Source organism: Palaemon carinicauda, chromosome 24 (assembly GCF_036898095.1).
Source record: "Palaemon carinicauda isolate YSFRI2023 chromosome 24, ASM3689809v2, whole genome shotgun sequence".
Taxonomy (NCBI): domain Eukaryota; kingdom Metazoa; phylum Arthropoda; class Malacostraca; order Decapoda; family Palaemonidae; genus Palaemon; species Palaemon carinicauda.
Genome location: NC_090748.1, coordinates 100,707,450 through 100,726,004, shown reverse-complemented (window position 1 = coordinate 100,726,004; position 18,555 = coordinate 100,707,450). Strand labels below are relative to the sequence as shown.

At 35.7% G+C, this 18,555-nt stretch overlaps 1 protein-coding gene across 2 annotated transcripts; it reads right to left on the bottom strand.

Moving 5' to 3' along the window:
* Positions 1–4,970: 4,970 nt before the first annotated feature.
* Positions 4,971–13,467, bottom strand: LOC137617929 (uncharacterized). 2 transcript variants are annotated; one of them, XM_068347872.1, is made up of 3 exons: positions 13,404–13,467; positions 11,321–11,417; positions 4,971–5,476 (listed from the first exon to the last, which is right to left on the bottom strand). In XM_068347872.1, exons 1-3 carry the CDS (start codon positions 13,419–13,421, stop codon positions 5,256–5,258), a joined length of 336 nt encoding a protein of 111 aa, XP_068203973.1. In that variant the 5' UTR covers positions 13,422–13,467; the 3' UTR covers positions 4,971–5,255. The 2 variants fall into 2 exon arrangements, with proteins under 2 accessions (XP_068203973.1, XP_068203972.1); XM_068347871.1 differs by having other exon boundaries at positions 5,334–6,565.
* Between the last annotated feature and the right edge of the window lie 5,088 nt (positions 13,468–18,555).

Below are 18,555 nucleotides of genomic sequence, written 5' to 3'. Positions count from 1 at the left end.
AAAGGAAACAAGGAAATAAACTACAAGACAATTAATAAACAATCAAAATAAAATACTTTATGAACAGTGACAACTTTAAATTATATCTTTCGTATATAAACTATAAAAACTTTTTAAGAAATCAAGAGGAAGAAAAATAAAATAGAACAGCGTGCCAAGTGTACCCTCAAGCAAGAGAACTCTAATCCAAGAAAGTGGAAGGCCATGGTACAGAGGCTATGACACTACCCAAAACTAGAGAACAATACCTGTATTTTTTAGTAAGACTATCCTAGAAGAGCAGCTTACCGCATCTAAAGAGTACTCTAGAAGTTTTATTCCAGCTGTTACCAAGTTGTGGAATGATCTTCCTAATCGGGTAGTTGAATCAGTAGAACTTCAAAAGTTCAAAGTTGGAGCAAATGCTTTTTTGTTGACCAGGCGGACATGAGTCTTTTTATATTTTATATATGACATATTTGTTTTTGACGTTGTTAATAGTTTATATATGACATATCTGTTTTGACGTTGTTACTTTTTTTTAGATTGATTTATTGTTAATTTATTCTCTTCATTTATTTATTTCCTTATTTCCTTTCCTCACTGGGCTATTTTTCCCTGTTGGAGCCCCTGGGCTTGTAGCACTTTGCTTTTTCAACTAGGGTTGTAGCTTGGACAGTAATAATAATAATAATAATAATACCCTTACCAAGTGGGAAGTAGCTACTGAACACTTACATTATAGTAGTTATTCTGATTTATGTATTTTCTTAATTTAGAACACAATTTTAGAGAAACCATTGAACTTATTGTATTTCAATGATCAATTTCTGGTTCTAAGAAATGCAATCTAGATTTAACCTTTTACGGCTTTTTTTATAGTCAAGTTTGCTTTCTCTTCGCTGTTCATCATGGCAGAGATGCTATCACATAAGCAGAACCTATCCTAAAGTCAATTTCTTTTAGCGATGCATATTTGCACCGACTAGCAGCGGTGCCCTTTTAGCTCGGAAAAGTTTCCGGATCGCTGATTGGTTGGACAAGATAATTCTAACCAATCAGCGATCAGGAAACTTTTCCGAGCTATAAGGGCACCGCCGCGAGTCGGTGCAAATATGCATCGCTAAAAGAAATGGACTATAGTCTTGAAATGATCGAGGCATTTTCTGTTCTCCTAAGCTGAAAAGAATCAACCAGTGACACTTGTTTATGATCTTGGCACAACTTGTGTGCTTTATTAAATTTTTTTTTCTTCTGATTTATTTTTTATGGGTTGTGTATTAGAAAATAATCTGGTGCAATTTACTTAAATGAAAGGTTTTTTCCTCAAGTTAGTCTTTAATTATATCTACTTTCTAAATTTCAAGCTTTTGTTAGTGAGGTTTAGATTATTTAGGTTTCGTTCCAATTAAACAGCTCGATAACAAGGTTCTGACAAGGAAGTGTAACATTTATCATAGTCACCCATAATATTCAGAATAGAAAACTGTATTGTTAAATGCTTAAAAATAAGGGAGGACTTTTGAAAAAGGAACATTTAATGTTATTGTGTGAGTTTTTTATATCGCCTGGGCTAGAGGATTTTAGGAATATATCTTTTAATTATTCAAAATGTTTATACTCTAGATTCCTCGTGGCTTCAATAATGATCGGCGCATATCATCTCATGAAGAATCTTAGTTATTCATTAATTTATATCATAAGCGAAAATTTGGGTTTATATTTCTTTTGGAATCTTTGTATATCAGCGACCAGTTCCTCACGCATTGATTATAAAGGAACATTAACTAACTTACACTTTCTCTACTACTATGAGATTCAGGGCCTCTGTAACACGGTTTTTTGGACTTTGCTCCTTATCAAGGCATCGGATGTAGCTGAAAGTTGACATATGTATATTTTACAACCACACACAAATTTTGTCAGCATTTTCAATAACCTAAACCCGATAGTTTTAATTTTTATAGAGTAAAAATGATCTAGCCGACGCCATGGCCAGTGATAACGAGCCAAGAGTCGAAAACATTCATTACGTAAGCAATGTAAACACCTCTTGACAAAATTTTGCCCCGCCCATCCACCGGACACCCATTCACCTTCTTCCATCGGCTCTGGAACCCATAACAGTCAAGAATGGCTAGCAGGATTTGGAATTGCCCCTGTGGTTGCAAAACTGCATTTATCTTACGACTTGCAACTTTATACAGTCAAGAGAAATCCCATGGCCATATTTACTCTAGCCTAAATAGGTAATTATTCAGTTTCTAGTTTAAATCCAATGTTTATGGTCTGATTTGTATTTAGCGTAATATGATTATAATACTTGTAATGTCACTCAGGCTTTTGAACATTTCCATTAACTATTCACTATGCCACCAAGAGAGAGAGAGAGAGAGAGAGAGAGAGAGAGAGAGAGAGAGAGAGAGAGAGAGAGAGAGAGAGAGAGATTGTATGTAAACAGTCTTGATATAACTATTTTTGTTAAAATGAGAATTTTGTGCTAAACTCTCCATCAGACCAACGGATCATCCGATATAATTTTTTTTCTTCTTCTTCTTAGGCCGTACGACCGTGTTGGCTATGTTTTGGGCATGACTGCATTTTGTAAATAAATCATGAATAGTTTTAGGAGTTTTATTTGTACATCTTATGGGAATTTATAGGAGTAAAGTGAACATAATTCATTTATCCTTTAAAATAATGACTACATGTACCTTATTGCCTTATTTTTTGTTTGGGTTCCCCCAGGTCCCTCAGTGTGAGGCACCTCGTATATCCACCAGAGAGTTGCTAATACATCTTCCGGTGTAGTAAATAGTAGTAAAGATAATGCAATGAAGGAATGATACCAAACTTTATCTTTAGCTTCAACATCGGCAATAACATGCCCAGTTGCCATAAATTTGTCAGCTTAATGAAATAGCATATCATCTAATATAAAACTTAAATTCTGAGGAGGCCATGGCTTATTGCACAGTGAAAAAAAATGACACAGACTTTATGAATGGCGGAACGATACATAAATGTGGGTGGGGTGTCTGTGCTAGCGTAGTAATACTACTGTAGCAGTAGTGCCTCAACAGTAGTATACATGAATTAAACGTTTAGGCCAACTGCTGGGATCCTTGAGGATCATTTAGCACTTCTTACAACTACTCAAGAAATGAGTTTTTATAGCCAGAATTTTAATTTTCTGATCCAACAATGCCCATGATAGCCTTCAGTGTTATCCAGAATTATAACGAGGCTAAAGTGGGTGGAGCCTCATGAAGATTATCATTCTGACGATAATTATTGGTGAAAGTTTAAAGCAAAATACAGTACCAGCTATTTTTTTTTTTTTTTTTACAATAAATAGATCGGTAGATAGACAATAAATAAAAATTGCTTGACATTGGATATAGCAGTTATCAAATCAAGCTTGTCTACTACGTTTTTGAAAATTGCCAACTATTCCCTACACCTTGTCAGTCTGATTGTGAGCTATAAAGTAGACTGTAATTTCTTAGGAAACTTATTTTGGGAGTTAGACAAATAATCGAAGTGTTTTTGTATTTATTAACATATTCTGTTCGTTTGTTCATTATGATAGTTCTCAGTGGAGAGGTTTCGGAGTTCATAAAGGTGTACTGCTTTGCTTTTATTTACACTTTTGTGTTATTGTTGGCAGAGGTATAGCCTTCGTTACGTATAACCAATCATCGATCGAGAAAGAGAGAAGAAATGCCGTCATAAGTTACGTAACGAGTGCGTTCAAAACCTTTTCTCTGAGTGAGTTGGCCCGTCTTCAAAAATCGTCACTTTTACCTAATAAAGTACCAAATTTATTCAACCTACGTAATGCAAAATATAGTCAAAATTTATGTGTAGATATAATGTGCATTCTGAATAAGCGTTATATTTATGAAATTCATAGATAAAAAGTTATTGCGAAAAAACCGTGTTACAGAGGCCCTGAATCTCATAGTAATCTACCTACAAGCCGTTTCCTTACCTACTTACCTATCGCGGGGGGGGGGAGTCTAACGCTCCTTTGCGACCCCCCTTACACTGTCATATTCTAAATTAACTATAATAATACATACAGGTGGCCGCTATCATACATGTTCCCATTCTTTTGGTTTATTTCTATAACCTCCAATTAAATATGTTTAATACATACATACATATACCAAAGGCACTTCCCCCAATTTTGGGGGGTAGCCGACAACAATAAGAAACAAAACAAAAAAGGGGACCTCTACTCTCTACGTTCCTCCAGCCTAACCAGGGACTCAGCCGAGTTCAGCTGGTACTGCTAGGGTGCCACAGCCCAACCTCCCACATTTCCACCACAGATGAAGCTTCATACTGCTGAGTCCCCTACTGCTGCTACCTCCGCGGTCATCTAAGGCAGGGCCTACCGGAACTGCGTCACAATCTTAATTCCATAGTCCATTCTTATTCAAAAGTACGAATAAAAAGTAGAAAGAATTCTTCAAAGTAGGGTCATGGAGCAATGAAATTTTAAAAAGAAAAGAAATATGAAAATTATCTAGTTTCACGATGCTTATTTGAATATATAAAACTTGAGGAAAATAGCTGTAGAAGCCAAAGATTCAACTCCATTGTACTGGTCTATATTGTATTGCACTGTTCTCTACTGTACTGTACTGCCATTTATTCTACTGTACTAGTCTATACTGTGCTGTACTATACGGTGCTATATAGCACTCTGTAAGCTTTTCAGTCATCATTGCGACTTATTCATTCAGACCAGACTCCTAAAAAGAGATCGAAAACCCTTTAGAGGTTATAGTAACTTTAGCTTTGGAGCTAAATGCAAATTTCTAAAAGTAGTCCATTCTTCATCAGTTACTTGTTCATAGGCATTATTTCCCCACTATCGCAGATACAGTCCTTCTCGTACCTTTTATTATAAATGTATAATCAGTAAATGAAGGTAATTTTATAAAGGCAGCTTTAACGAATTAATCAACACAATTCATGGATGCATATTTATTTACAAAAAAAGTAAAAACAAACACAAAAGATTTAACAATAACATCAAAGCTATATACAAGACATGTGTGACTGGTCAGGATCGGTTCAGCATGACATTCTATTCCAGGGCGTGGATGACATCCAGCATCCAGAGATATCATTCCCAGAGGCAGGATGTTTTATCTTCCTGTGAATGCCATTGAGACATCCTGATGGATGGTGTAAGGATTACCGAAAACGATCATCCACGACCTGGATGACTAGAGGCCGCTGTCTCTGCCGTTGGATGGAACTCAGTGGTGCCCGTGGCCCACGTTGTGCTTGACTCCCCACTTGAAATTCCCATGGTAGTCCGTCATCGCGAACGTATTCACCCAGATAGGGGGACCGCCATAGCCCGGAGACCGTCGGGATCGAACCAGAGTAGATGGGACCCACGGGGACCGGGGGACGGCGCTGCTGTTGTCGAGCAGGTCCAGCGGGACGCCCAAAGAGCCCTCGTAGGACTCGGGTGCTGTGATGGGTAGATTTAGTGATTACCTTTTCCCTGCCTCTGGATTCATTTGGAATTTTTTTGCACATTTTTGGGGGTACTACTGTATTGGAAGGATTGATTTCTTGGAGACGTAGCTTCTGACATAGGGATATTTCATTGGGGGCCACAGGTTATTCATTAATGGATACTGATGAAGATACCTTTCTAGATAATCATATTCAAGACAACGGATGTTGCAAGTTCTATTTTGAATGATAAATCGCAAAAAATCATAGCACAACGTTCTCAAGGTTATACTACTTAAAACTACGGTATTTTAGTTAAATTTAAATACTGTAAAAGCAAATGGGAAATATGCTAGTACAACACTCTAGGTTGGGTTTAAAGATATGGAATGAAATGAAGTTAAAAATAAGTGAAAAGATTGCTATTTTTGTACAACGTTTGGTGATAGTTTAATCCCATTTAGAGTCAGGGAGGTTAGATATCCTGTTTAACCTCCTTGTTTAGAGTGTAAAACAAAGCATCATTTGAAAGCTTCGGTCATAAGTCTCCCGTAGAAAGTCAGTCGGTGTATTCTACAGTCTGCAGAATTGCAAGAGCCCGTGATAGGCCAGAAGGGCCAGGTGATCTACAAAAACAACAACAATAGTCGTGTATTTTTGTGTTTGCATTTGGGAAATGAGGTTTTAATTATATCTAAATTGACGATTCTGGGATGAGAAGGTTCCTAATCAAAGAAAGCAACTATTGAGGAATATTGTCTCAAATTACTGCTTTCCTCCACAAGCAATTACCTAGCAAGTCTCTCACTATAGGCCTTATATCACTTTATATTCAATGTAGGCCTAAAATAACATAAACATTTAGCTTAATGATATCCTCCAGCATATTGGCTGCCAGCGCGATGGCGGACTCCCCATTTGAAGTTGGCGTTGTAGTCAGTTTTGACGAAGGTATAGACTGGTCCAACTTTACCCCTCTTGTAGGTACCGTGATGCACAGGGGCAGGGGCATAGCCCGTGTCCCTTCGCTGGCGTAGTTGAGCTATTTGGGCTTCACCCTTGTGCTTTGTTACAGCTTGATCAACTATGGAGGCTATGGGTGCTGTGGAAAAGGAATACGTTCTACACTACTGTTTGGTATGAGGCACTTTTTGGAAATACTGTATCTCACTTGAAGGTTATGTATAATGGGGAGGACAGAGATGGTCTTCTTGAAAAGAAATATTCAATATATCTCAAAATAGAAGAAATTAAGTTGTAAAATTATTGATTAATTTAGTAGAAAAATATTTTTAGGTCGGGAAGGAAAAACTATTTCTTAGCAAAAAAATATGAATTCTGATAAAATATTTTAATTCAGTAAGAAAAAACTTAAATATAGAGTGGAATATTCTTAGAACATTAGCTATAAGTTTATCAAAGGTGGTATTTTGAAGTACAGGTTTTCATAATGAGATACATTATTTCAATCTTACACTAAAAGGAACTGGTAAATTTGAAAAGCTTTCTATTTCTATATACTTAGGAATAACAAAATCTTGCTTTTGATTAAGACTTATTTTACTCTTTTGTAAATGCAAATGTTTTGTAGTATTTACAAGATTTTATTATTAGAAGAATATGATAACAAGTAAGTAAAAAACTCTCCAAACTGGAAAAACACCTTTTCTAACTTGTTATCATTCCAGATTGAGAGAAGCATTAGCCATTAACTAAATAAAATATATCTACTGGAGAAATTCAAATACATTCTATAGTCTACACTGTTAAAAATTTTGCAATCAAAAACGTTAAAAATCTTGGAATATATGTTGTCTGGCATTTACCGTTTTAAAATCGGATATTTTGTCGTAAAGGAGTGATATTACGGTCATCAACCCGTGAAGAATAATAATAAAGTAGGGTAAAGTTTACTGTCGCCTGTATTATACTGAAATACGGCTGAGAACAATTTATTTTTAAGGAGAATTTCCTAATAAAATTACGGCTTTTAACAGTGTAGTGGCTCATTATAAAGCAATTGAAATACATATGGTCGTAGCTACAATAAATAACTGCTGGTAATACAGGAAGAACACATCATCAAGAAGCTTACTAAGATAGATGAGAAGTAAAGATACAATAAATGCAGGTAACTATTTGTAATACTAGCATAAAACATCATCAAGAAGCTTACTAAGATAGATGAGAAGTAAAGATACAATAAATACAGGTAACTATTGGTAATACTAGCATAAAACATCATCAAGAAGTTTACTAAAAGACGCTATATCACTACTTACCGCAATACGCAGACTTATTGCTACAGAAAAGAAGGCATTAATCTATTCATCCAACTCACTTCACTATTGAAGTTATCTATCAGTAAGAAACCACGATCTATTTTACTGTTCTAGCTACTGAGCTACTCATTTGTTTTGTAGTTCAATCGTTGACTCTACTACGCATGCGCTTCATATTTTTTCCATTACCTTTCTATACCCTTAGGACCTTACCTTTACTTCTCGGTTGGAATTCTCTCACTGTATTACTCAGCTAATTTCTTTCTGACCTCATCATGAAGGTGATAACATCCCTGATTGGTAATCGCCAGACTGGGGTTCGAGTCCCAATCTAACTCGTTAGTTTCTTTAGTCGTTGCAATCTCCCCATCCTTGTGAGCTTATGATGGGGGCGGGGTTTGGGGTAGCCTATAGGTCTATCTGCTGATTCATCAGCAGCCATTGCTTGGCCTTTTCTTGGTCCTAGCTTGGGTGGAGAGGGGACTTGGGTGCTGATTTTATGTATATATGGTTAGTCTCTAGGGCATTGTCCTGCTTGATAGGAAATGTCACTGTCCCTTGCCTCTGCCATTCATGAGCGACCTTTAAACCTTTTTAAACCTTTAAATTGTAGCTCACATCAGAATGATTCTAAGGTATCTTGCAAGGTTTAGTAACACCTTGCGCGTTTATTACTAAGAGTAAATACTAAGCCAAGTATAATGGTAGATAACCGACTCTCTTTGAAGGCAGAGAGATAAGTAAACACAGATAAAATTTTATTTAATGAGTTGTTCACTGTCTGGTCTGGCGTTACAGCTGCAAACAACTGTAGTAAATAGTCAGGTTGTAATCGTCCGTGTTCTGGATATTGAAATACACACGTACAAACACGCACAGGTGTATATGTACGCACAAGCAAATGTTTGTCATTACCTATGTCTGCGTTTAATATACCCTTTCTGACGGGGTTACGAATTTCGTAGAAGTGGCGTCGGTCTGTGGTTATTTTGTCAGGGAGGGAAACAGTTGTCGCGTTCGTACGTTTATAGAAAATAGGTGAAAATACAGTTTTTATATTGCGTTTTTACTCAAATTCCAGACGTATTAAAAGAATGCATAATGAATAGTCAAATTGATTAACTTGGCTACATGAATTCTCTAGTAATAATTATGCTTTGACATCAACGACCTTTGTTATTGAAACACCAGATTTTGGTTGAAATCAAATCTCTAATCAAAATGATAATTGAATCATGTCAGTTTCTTTTAATTCATAAACTTGCTAATTTTCTTTTAACTTGTCCAGGAATTTCGTTTGCATGCAGATTTTTAAATGGTTTTATAACGTAGGAAAAGAGACAGCAACAGGCGATATAACATTTCATTCCATCTTTTGGTTTCTTTGCAGTTTGTAGCCACCGTTTCTGGCTATAAGACATAAGTCTTTTTATAGTTTATATATGATTTATCTGTTTTAATGTTGTTAATGTTTTTAAGAAAAAATATTTCAATTGTTCATTACTTCTTATATCGTTTATTTACTTCCATATTTCCTTTCCTCACTGGGATATTCATCCCTGTTGGAGCCCTTGGGCTTATAGTATCTTGCTTTTCCAACTAGGGAAATAATAATAATAATAATAATAATAATAATAATAATAATAATAATAATAATAATAATAATAATAATAATAATAATAAATTGGAGTTGCGCATGATATGCGCAATTTCAATCTTGTCCCTTCAACAGTGGAGTAGTGTTTTTATCAATGGTTAAGGGGTGAATTCAGCGGCAGAATACCAAAAGATACTAGAAATATTACCGTTTGGTTTTGTCATCAGAAACACAAACCAGAAAATGGAAAATCCTAGTTAAGAATGAATTTTGTATGGTGAGGTGTTCTAGAGAGAGAGAGAGAGAGAGAGAGAGAGAGAGAGAGAGAGAGAGAGAGAGAGAGAGAGAGAGAGAGAGAGAGAGAGAGAGAGAGAGAGGTGGGGGGAGTGGCTAGTATTGTATGGTGAGGTGTTCTAGAGAGAGAGAGAGAGAGAGAGAGAGAGAGAGAGAGAGAGAGAGTGGGGGGAGTGGCTAGTATTGTATGATAATTTTTCTAATCTTGTGAAATATTTCTAAGGAGAATTGGAGTGAATTCAATTTATAATGCCATCTAATTTCTATAGAGAAAGTTTTCTATTCTAAGGTATTTTGACGTAGCAGCATGCTTAAAGGAAGGAGGGAAAGCTTGTGTTTTATGACCATCTTAAACCTTTTAAACATTCTTAGAGAGAAAAGGTGAAGAGTGACGTCAGAGTTCTATACCTACGTTCATCATTTCTTAAACCGTTTTAAACGTTCTTTAGAATCTACACGATAACGAACATATTTAACAATCTATTTAACCAACCAAACTACGGACTCTAAAGTGATTTAACCGGATGAGATAATTAATATAGAATTTAGCAGACATATGTCATCTCTTCCGTCAGCGAACATTTTTAACAATCTATTTAACCACCCAGACTACGAACTCAATAGAGATTTAATCGGATGGGGTATTTAGCATGAAACTTAGCAAAGACTAAAGTTTCTTGAGTGATCTACTCGACTTACACCACATTGGTATCTTGGGCGACTATCCCTTCATCTTCTTCTGCCTCATCTTCAAAGAGAGGAAGGTCAGACTCGAGATATCCTTCCGAAAACCCATCTTCGGAACTGAAATCCCTTGAGATCAGATCTTCCCCTTCGTCGCCTGCTAGGGAGAATTTGTGTGTTGGGAATGGTGGACTCGAGGTCCTTTAGATAATTAAAGGACATTGATTGGGCAAATTACGAACACCGTCAGAGAAGGGACTCGTGGATTATTTTGTGGACATTGATTTACCAGACAGTGAGTACACATGTAAAGGACCTTGGGTGGGCTAAGAAACACCGTTAGAGGTGGGACTCTTAAAATATTTTGTGGACATTGATTGACCAGACAGTGGTCACAAATATACGGAAGATGACCCAGGATTTAAAGGACTTGGTATCATATGATCTATTCATTTGCGTTGATCTTAGATAACTTCGATATTGTAATGCACCCTTACACGATTCTCTTTGCTAATAGGTAAATGCAGTAAATCTCAAAATAAACAATAATAACAATAGAGGTAATAAGATCAGTTAGAAATTCAGAAAGTAATTAGAAAAGTTAGTTATTTTAGTAGGGAACTTTCAGAATACAATAGGGCAATTTCATTCAACGAAAAGTAAGATAATCAAAGCAAAGGAAATCATTCACTTCATTATTCATTTTCAAGTTTTGTATACGCTATACTTTCTACAAAGGAGAAAAAAGTATACAATGTATTTGTTGAAATTTTTCAATTTTTTTTTACATTTTCCCTTTCAAATATCTATAACTTCCAGCACACCAGGGCTGTATTAATGCCATCATAGCGAAGTTATTTAATTGAATAACCACTGATGAAGTATAATCTGAATTTAGAGGCTGAACATATGAAATGAAACTCCATAATGCAAAAAAGAAAAAAAAATTGAAAAGAATGATATAAACATAATAAGACGAATGTGAGTTCTGAATTCTTACCGAAGTTTTCATCAAGAAGAATCGCCCCGCGCGGAAGGCGACCTAGAGGGTCACAGTTGACAGATACCGCCATTGCCAGAACCACGGCTGCTAAAACCTGTTCGGGTGATAGTAAAAACTTTCATTCAGAAATAAAATACTATTTAATCTTGAGTAAAAACTTTCATTCACGGATAAAATACCTTTTAATCTTGAGTAAAAACAATTAATCATAAATAAAATACTATTTAATTATGAGTAAAAAAAGAACACTTTTCTCATGTTTTTTTTTTTTATCTAGCAAACGCCTGTTTGATAAGTACAGTTAGACTCAGGAATCCTAGCACACCATCTCTGAGAAAGTGAACCTTGCCACACCCTTACTGCACAGCGAGTAACCAGATGTATAAGTTTACACAAAGGAATTCTCCGCTCAGTAATGGTGTGACACGGTGCACCTTCTCAGAGCTAGGTGTGCATAGAACTTCTGTGTTCAATTGTAAAATGATCTTGCATGTATGAAAATCATAGATGGCGGCCATTTTTCAAGATGGCTGTCATTTTTCAAAATGGCAGCCATTTTTCAAATTGGCAGTTATTTTTCAAGATGGTAGTCCTTTTTTTCAAACTGGCGTCCATTTTTCAAGATGGCGGCCATTTTCAAGATGGCTGTCTCTTTTTCAAAACTGCGGCCATTTTTCAAGATGGCGGTCATTTTCTAGCATGGCTACACATGTACACGTATGTAAATAATTACAGATTCTATCTTTTTATTACTCCCGACATGCGGTTGACTTTATGATTGGCGTATGCATGCTCCACATAGCTTTCTTTCGGAAAAATGAAACATGTGCTTGGAATGATTCAGGAGGAACTTCATATTTCGAAAGTCAAGGAACAACTAGTTTTGCATAAATTTTTTATATTAGCAAAACTAACACGATTGTTATATAGCTCCATTGATTGATTGATTAGGAGTTATCTGGAATCCTGACATCTAATGTCGTAGGCGCCGATATTTGTTTTAAATGAAGAAATAGATAGAGGGTAATTCAATTTAAAATGATGAAAGCAAAGACGTCCTTATAACGGTTAGATAGCTGTCAGAAGACTTGCTTTTGAAATAAATTAAGAATACCACTAGTATGGTACACTGTTGAAAACAAAAAAACCGTAATTATAATGGGAAATTCTCCGTAAAAAAATATACTGTTCTCAGCCGTATTTCAGTAAAATACAGGCGACCGTATTTTTTTACCCTATTTTTTATAATCTTTTACGGGTTGGTGACCATAATATTACTCCATTACATCAATATGTCCGTTTTTAAAACAATAAATGCCTGGCAACATTTATTTCAGTATTGTTTACGTTTTTTGAAGGTAAATTTTTATCAGTGTAAAACACATCATGTCCGAGAATCTTGGCAAGGATGAACCCTCCATAGCTGTATTGAGTTGATGAAATCTTTAATACTAAAGTATTTCAAAAAGCCTAGCTCTGAAGTGTTTAATATGTATTTGTTTGATCTATTTGTTTGTTTTATTTAGTTTTGTCTTTAATGTGCTTCTGAAGCATCACGTTTACCGTAACAGTTCTGTTTGGGGTATATAAGTTGACTGCTGGGCTTAACAGTTTCACTGAACATTGGTCACTTGAATTTTTTTTTTCTTTTTTTTTTTCAATTTCCAATACCAAAAGGAGTGCTTTTAATTTTGCTAAATATTACTCTGCTTTATACATTTTTCGCATGTGTAAGTAATAATAGTAATAGTGATTATAATGATAATAATAATAATGATAAAATTAATTATCATAATCACAAGACTATGAAAATAATCGCATCATATGGTTTAAAGTGATTGCATATAATATTCACGTATGTCTTAAAGGTATCCGCACTTTCTCGCATTTTACCAGAACTGAACGAGTCAAATTTATATAAACAATGAAAAATAAAGCCATTACACAATAGACACAATCGTGCATTAACAACAGTTTAAAGTTGGTGAAAGCACTCGCTGTAAGTAGTTACGCCATTGGATATCATTAAATTAATCAGTCTTGTTGAAAATGACGAGAAGAAAAACTAGCACAAACTCACCAGCTTGATGCCTGTCATGTTGCTTAGTAGACCTCGATTGCAATGAGTGACTTAACGTTGAAATCTACAGCTTTTATACACCTGATCGTTAACGGCAAATCATCGAGTTACCAACTTGCCCATTTTGGGTTATTTTTTCCATTTTTTTTTCTCACGGTAATGTGTTTACCGTGAAGTACTAGTAAGCGGAAATTATAATAATAAATAAGTAGTTTTACGTATTAGATATGATATAAATATTCTAATTTATTCTTAATGACACAATTGCTTACTTAAATCAGAAGCGTTTTCTCCTAACTGGCATCCGTCAATCTTTAGCCAAGGGGAACTTTTCTCTTTTCATCCCGTGGAACAGGTGGGGACCACCACTTTCCCTCCTCGGTAGAAGAAAGTGTAAGTCATTGCAAAAGTTATCGATGTTCATCTGATGTTAAATGTTCTTTTTGATGATTTAATTACAATAACTCAAGTGTTTGATGGTAAGTTATCTTGAAAAATTATTAACAGTAATAATCTGCGTTAGATATTATTATTATTATTATTATTATTATTATTATTATTATTATTATTAATTGCTAAGCTACAACCCTAGGTAGAAAAGCACGATTTCATAAGGCCTAGGGCTCCAACAGGAAAAATAGCCCAGCGAGGAAAGAAAATAAGGAAACTACAAGAGAAGGAATTACCAATAAAGATAATAAAAAAAAATTAAGAGTAGAAACATTAAAATAAATCTTTCATATATAAACTATGAAAACTTTGAAAAACAAGAGGAAGAAAAATAAGATAGGATAGTGTGCCTTCGTGTACCCTCAAGCAAGAGAACTTTAAACTAAGATGGTGGAAGACCATGGTATAGAGGCTATGGCACTACCCAAGACCAAAGAACAATAGTTTGATTTTGGAGTGTCCTTCTCCTAGAAGAGCTGCCGTTATTATTATTATTATTATTATTATTATTATTATTATTATTATTATTATTATTATTACTTGCCAAGCTACAACCCTAGTTGGAAAAGCAGAATGCAACAAGCCCGAGGGCTCCAATAGGGAAAATGGTGTTACGCACAACTTGGTTTATATAAAAGGATGATATTGTAATCGTTTTCAGTAATTATGTGGAATTTTCACTCAAAATTTTTAAAGAATATAAATATAATAAATTCACCCTTGCCTCCAACCACCATTGAATCTTATTTATTGTGTAGTATTTAATTCCTATTAACAATTCAGTCTATTTTTAAACCGCACATCTGCTCCGTTGCAATTATTCAATTCTAACACTTACTTACCTCTATACAAGTTATTTTTCATTAGTTTTAATAAAACAAATACTGTGCAGTGAGTACCCAAACAGACAGTGAAGGGAGATACACAAATGAACTCGACGAGCATTGGTGGCGTGTACTTGATAATAGTGAAGCGTACCAGGAATTAATACTAAATGCCTGAATGTATCAGTGATATTACTAATAGGTAATAATGATACTTCAGATAAGAATGATTTAGATCTTACAATCTAAAATGTTTGAACAGGAGCGAGCTGCGATAATTATTCAATAAAAGTAAAGATAAAGATAACTCGTAAAGTTTTAAGATATATTGATAAAGACAGACTTAAAGACGAACAAATACATGGCAGATTAATAGCAAGACTTATGGAAACACATGGCAGATTAATAGCAGGACTCACGCAAACACATGGTAGATTAATAGCAAGACTTATGCAAACACACGGCAGATTAATAGGTGGTCTTATGCCAACACACGGCAGATTAATAGCTGGTCTTATGCCAACACACGGAAGATTAATAGCAGGACTTATGCCAACACATGGCAGATTAATAGCAGGACTTACGCAAACACATGGTAAATTAATAGCAAGACTTATGCAAACACACGGCAGATTAATAGCTGGTCTTATGCCAACACACGGCAGATTAATAGCCGGACTTATGCCAACACACGGCAGATTAATAGCAGGACTTATGCCAACACATGGCAGATTAATAGCAGGACCTATGCAAACACACGGCAGATTAATAGCAGGACTTACGCAAACACATGGTAGATTAATAGCAAGACTTATGCAAACACACGGCAGATTAATAGCTGGTCTTATGCCAACACACGGCAGATTAATAGCTGGTCTTATGCCAACACACAGAAGATTAATAGCAGGACTTATGCCAACACATGGCAGATTAATAGCAGGACTTACGCAAGCACATGGTAGATTAATAGCAAGACTTATGCAAACACACGGCAGATTAATAGCTGGTCTTATGCCAACACACGGCAGATTAATAGCAGGACCTATGCCCACACACGGCAGATTAATAGCAGGACTTATGCCAACACATGGCAGATTAATAGCAGGACCTATGCAAACACACGGCAGATTAATAGCAGGACTTACGCAAACACATGGTAGATTAATAGCAAGACTTATGCAAACACACGGCAGAGTAATAGCAGGACTTATGCCAACACACGGCAGATTAATAGCAGGACCTATGTAAACACACAGCAAATTAATAGCAGGACTTACGCAAACACATGGTAGATTAATAGTAAGACTTATGGAAACACACGGCAGATTAATAGCTGGTCTTATGCCAACACACGGCAGATTAATAGCAGGACTTATGCCAACACACGGCAGATTAATAGCAGGACTTATGCCAACACACGGCAGATTAATAGCAGGACCTATGCAAACACACGGCAGATTAATAGCAGGACTTACGCAAACACATGGTAGATTAATAGCAGGACTTATGCCAACACACGGCAGATTAATAGCAGGACTTATGCCAACACATGGCAGATTAATAGCAGGACCTATGCAAACACACAGCAGATTAATAGCAGGACTTATGCAAACACATGGCAGATTAATAGCAGGACCTATGCAAACACACGGAAGATTAATAGCTGGTCTTATGCCAACACACGGCAGATTAATAGCAGGACTTATGCCAACACACGGCAGGTTAATAGCAGGACTTATGCCAACACATGGCAGATTAATAGCAGGACCTATGTAAACACACAGCAGATTAATAGCAAGACTTACGCAAACACATGGTTGATTAATAACAGGACCTATGCTAACACAGAAAGATTAATAGCTGGTCTTATGCCAACACACGGCAGATTAATAGCAGGACTTTTGCCAACACACGGCAGATTAATAGCAGGACTTATGCCAACACACGGCAGATTAATAGCAGGACCTATGCAAGCACATGGTAGATTATTAGCAGGACTTACACCAACACACAGCAGATTAATAGCTGGTCTTATGCCAACACACGGCAGATTAATAGCTGGTCTTATGCCAACACACGGCAGATTAATAGCAGGACTTATGCCAACACACGGCAGATTAATAGCAGGACTTATGCCAACACACGGCAGATTAATAGCAGGACTTATGCCAACACACGGCAGATTAATAGCAAGACTTATGCCAACACACGGCAGATTAATAGCAGGATTTATGCCAACACACGGCAGATTAATAGCAAAGCTTATGCCAACACACGGCAGATTAATAGCAGGACTTATGCCAACACATGGCAGATTAATAGCAGGACTTATGCAAACACACGGCAAATTAATAGCAGGACTTATGCAAAGAGGTAATGACCGTCTTATTAATAATAAGTTATTGCTCTCTGTAACCTTTACAAAGTCATTCCTATTATCATGATGATGATGATAGTAACTACTGTTATCCTCATTATCATCAACAGCAGCAGTACTGAGCTGATTTCCCTGCTGGAGCCCTTGGGCTTATATCATCTTGCGTTTCCAACTATAGCTTAGCTAATAATAATAATAATAATGATAATAATAATAACAATAATAATAATTTTCCTTCTGTCAAACAGTTTAAGACTTTTCGCTTAGTACAGTTGGATACATGAATTCCTGGCATACCACGCTGTGAGGGAGTACACCTTGACACACCCTTACTGAGTAGCAAGTAACTAAGCAGATAAGTGTCGGGAAAGATAGCATGAAAAGTGGGGGGAGGGCGCCTACACACAGAAACTCTCCACTCAGTAATGGTGTGACAGGGTGTACTTCCTCAGATCGAGGTGTGCCTGTAATTCCTGCATCCAACTGTACAACCATCTGTCTGCATGTCAGTAGAATCTCGTGAAGTCGAAGAAATAATTGAATGAATATGGCGGTACATTTGTATACTAGTGTACGCGACCCGTCATAAAAATGACGGTTATATATTTAGATAGATATGCATGCGCGCGCGTGCGCGCGCACACACACACACAGATTCAACCCTTCTCACCCCATCCTTCTTTCCTAACTACCACACGGCAGTTTGGGCAATTTGTGGGAGATTGTGCTTTCAGAGTGGTTGCCGCTCAGCGGGACAGGATATATATATATATATATATATATATATATATATATATATATATATATATATATATATATATATATATATATGTATATATATATAGATAGATAGATAGATAGATAGCCAGACACTTGCTCTTTATAATATATTTGACATTGTTGCTTGATGTTGCCAGCGATGTTTACGTAATGAAAACCACAGCTTCCTGTTTTATGTAAACTCGACCGGAAATTGCTATGATTTGAGAATATGTCAATCATCCTGGCTAAGATGTGTAGACTCTGAATATCTATTCTAGTTTTAGATATTTTTGTTATTCTTGCTACATTGATTATACTGAAGCATACTCTTTTACGTGAGCACTTAATGATTATGCACAAAAAGCATATATTATTATTATTATTATTATTATTATTATTATTATTATTATTATTATTATTATTATTATTATTATTATTATTATTATTATTATTATTATTATTATTAGCTAAAATACAGCCCTAGTTGGAAAAGCAGGATGCTATAAGTCAAGAGGCTCCATTCCACGGAAAAATTTATTGATTATTACTTGGTTATAATATTTAAGATGGAGTTTTTATATGACATGTAGATGTGTTTACTTTTTATTTTATTTATGTCTTTAACAGATTATTGAAATAGTATATCCCTCTATTGAATCATCAATCTTCAATTCATCAATTTCCATGTTATTATATTTACGTATTAACTAAGTGGTTTATTGTTACTTTTTATATTGAT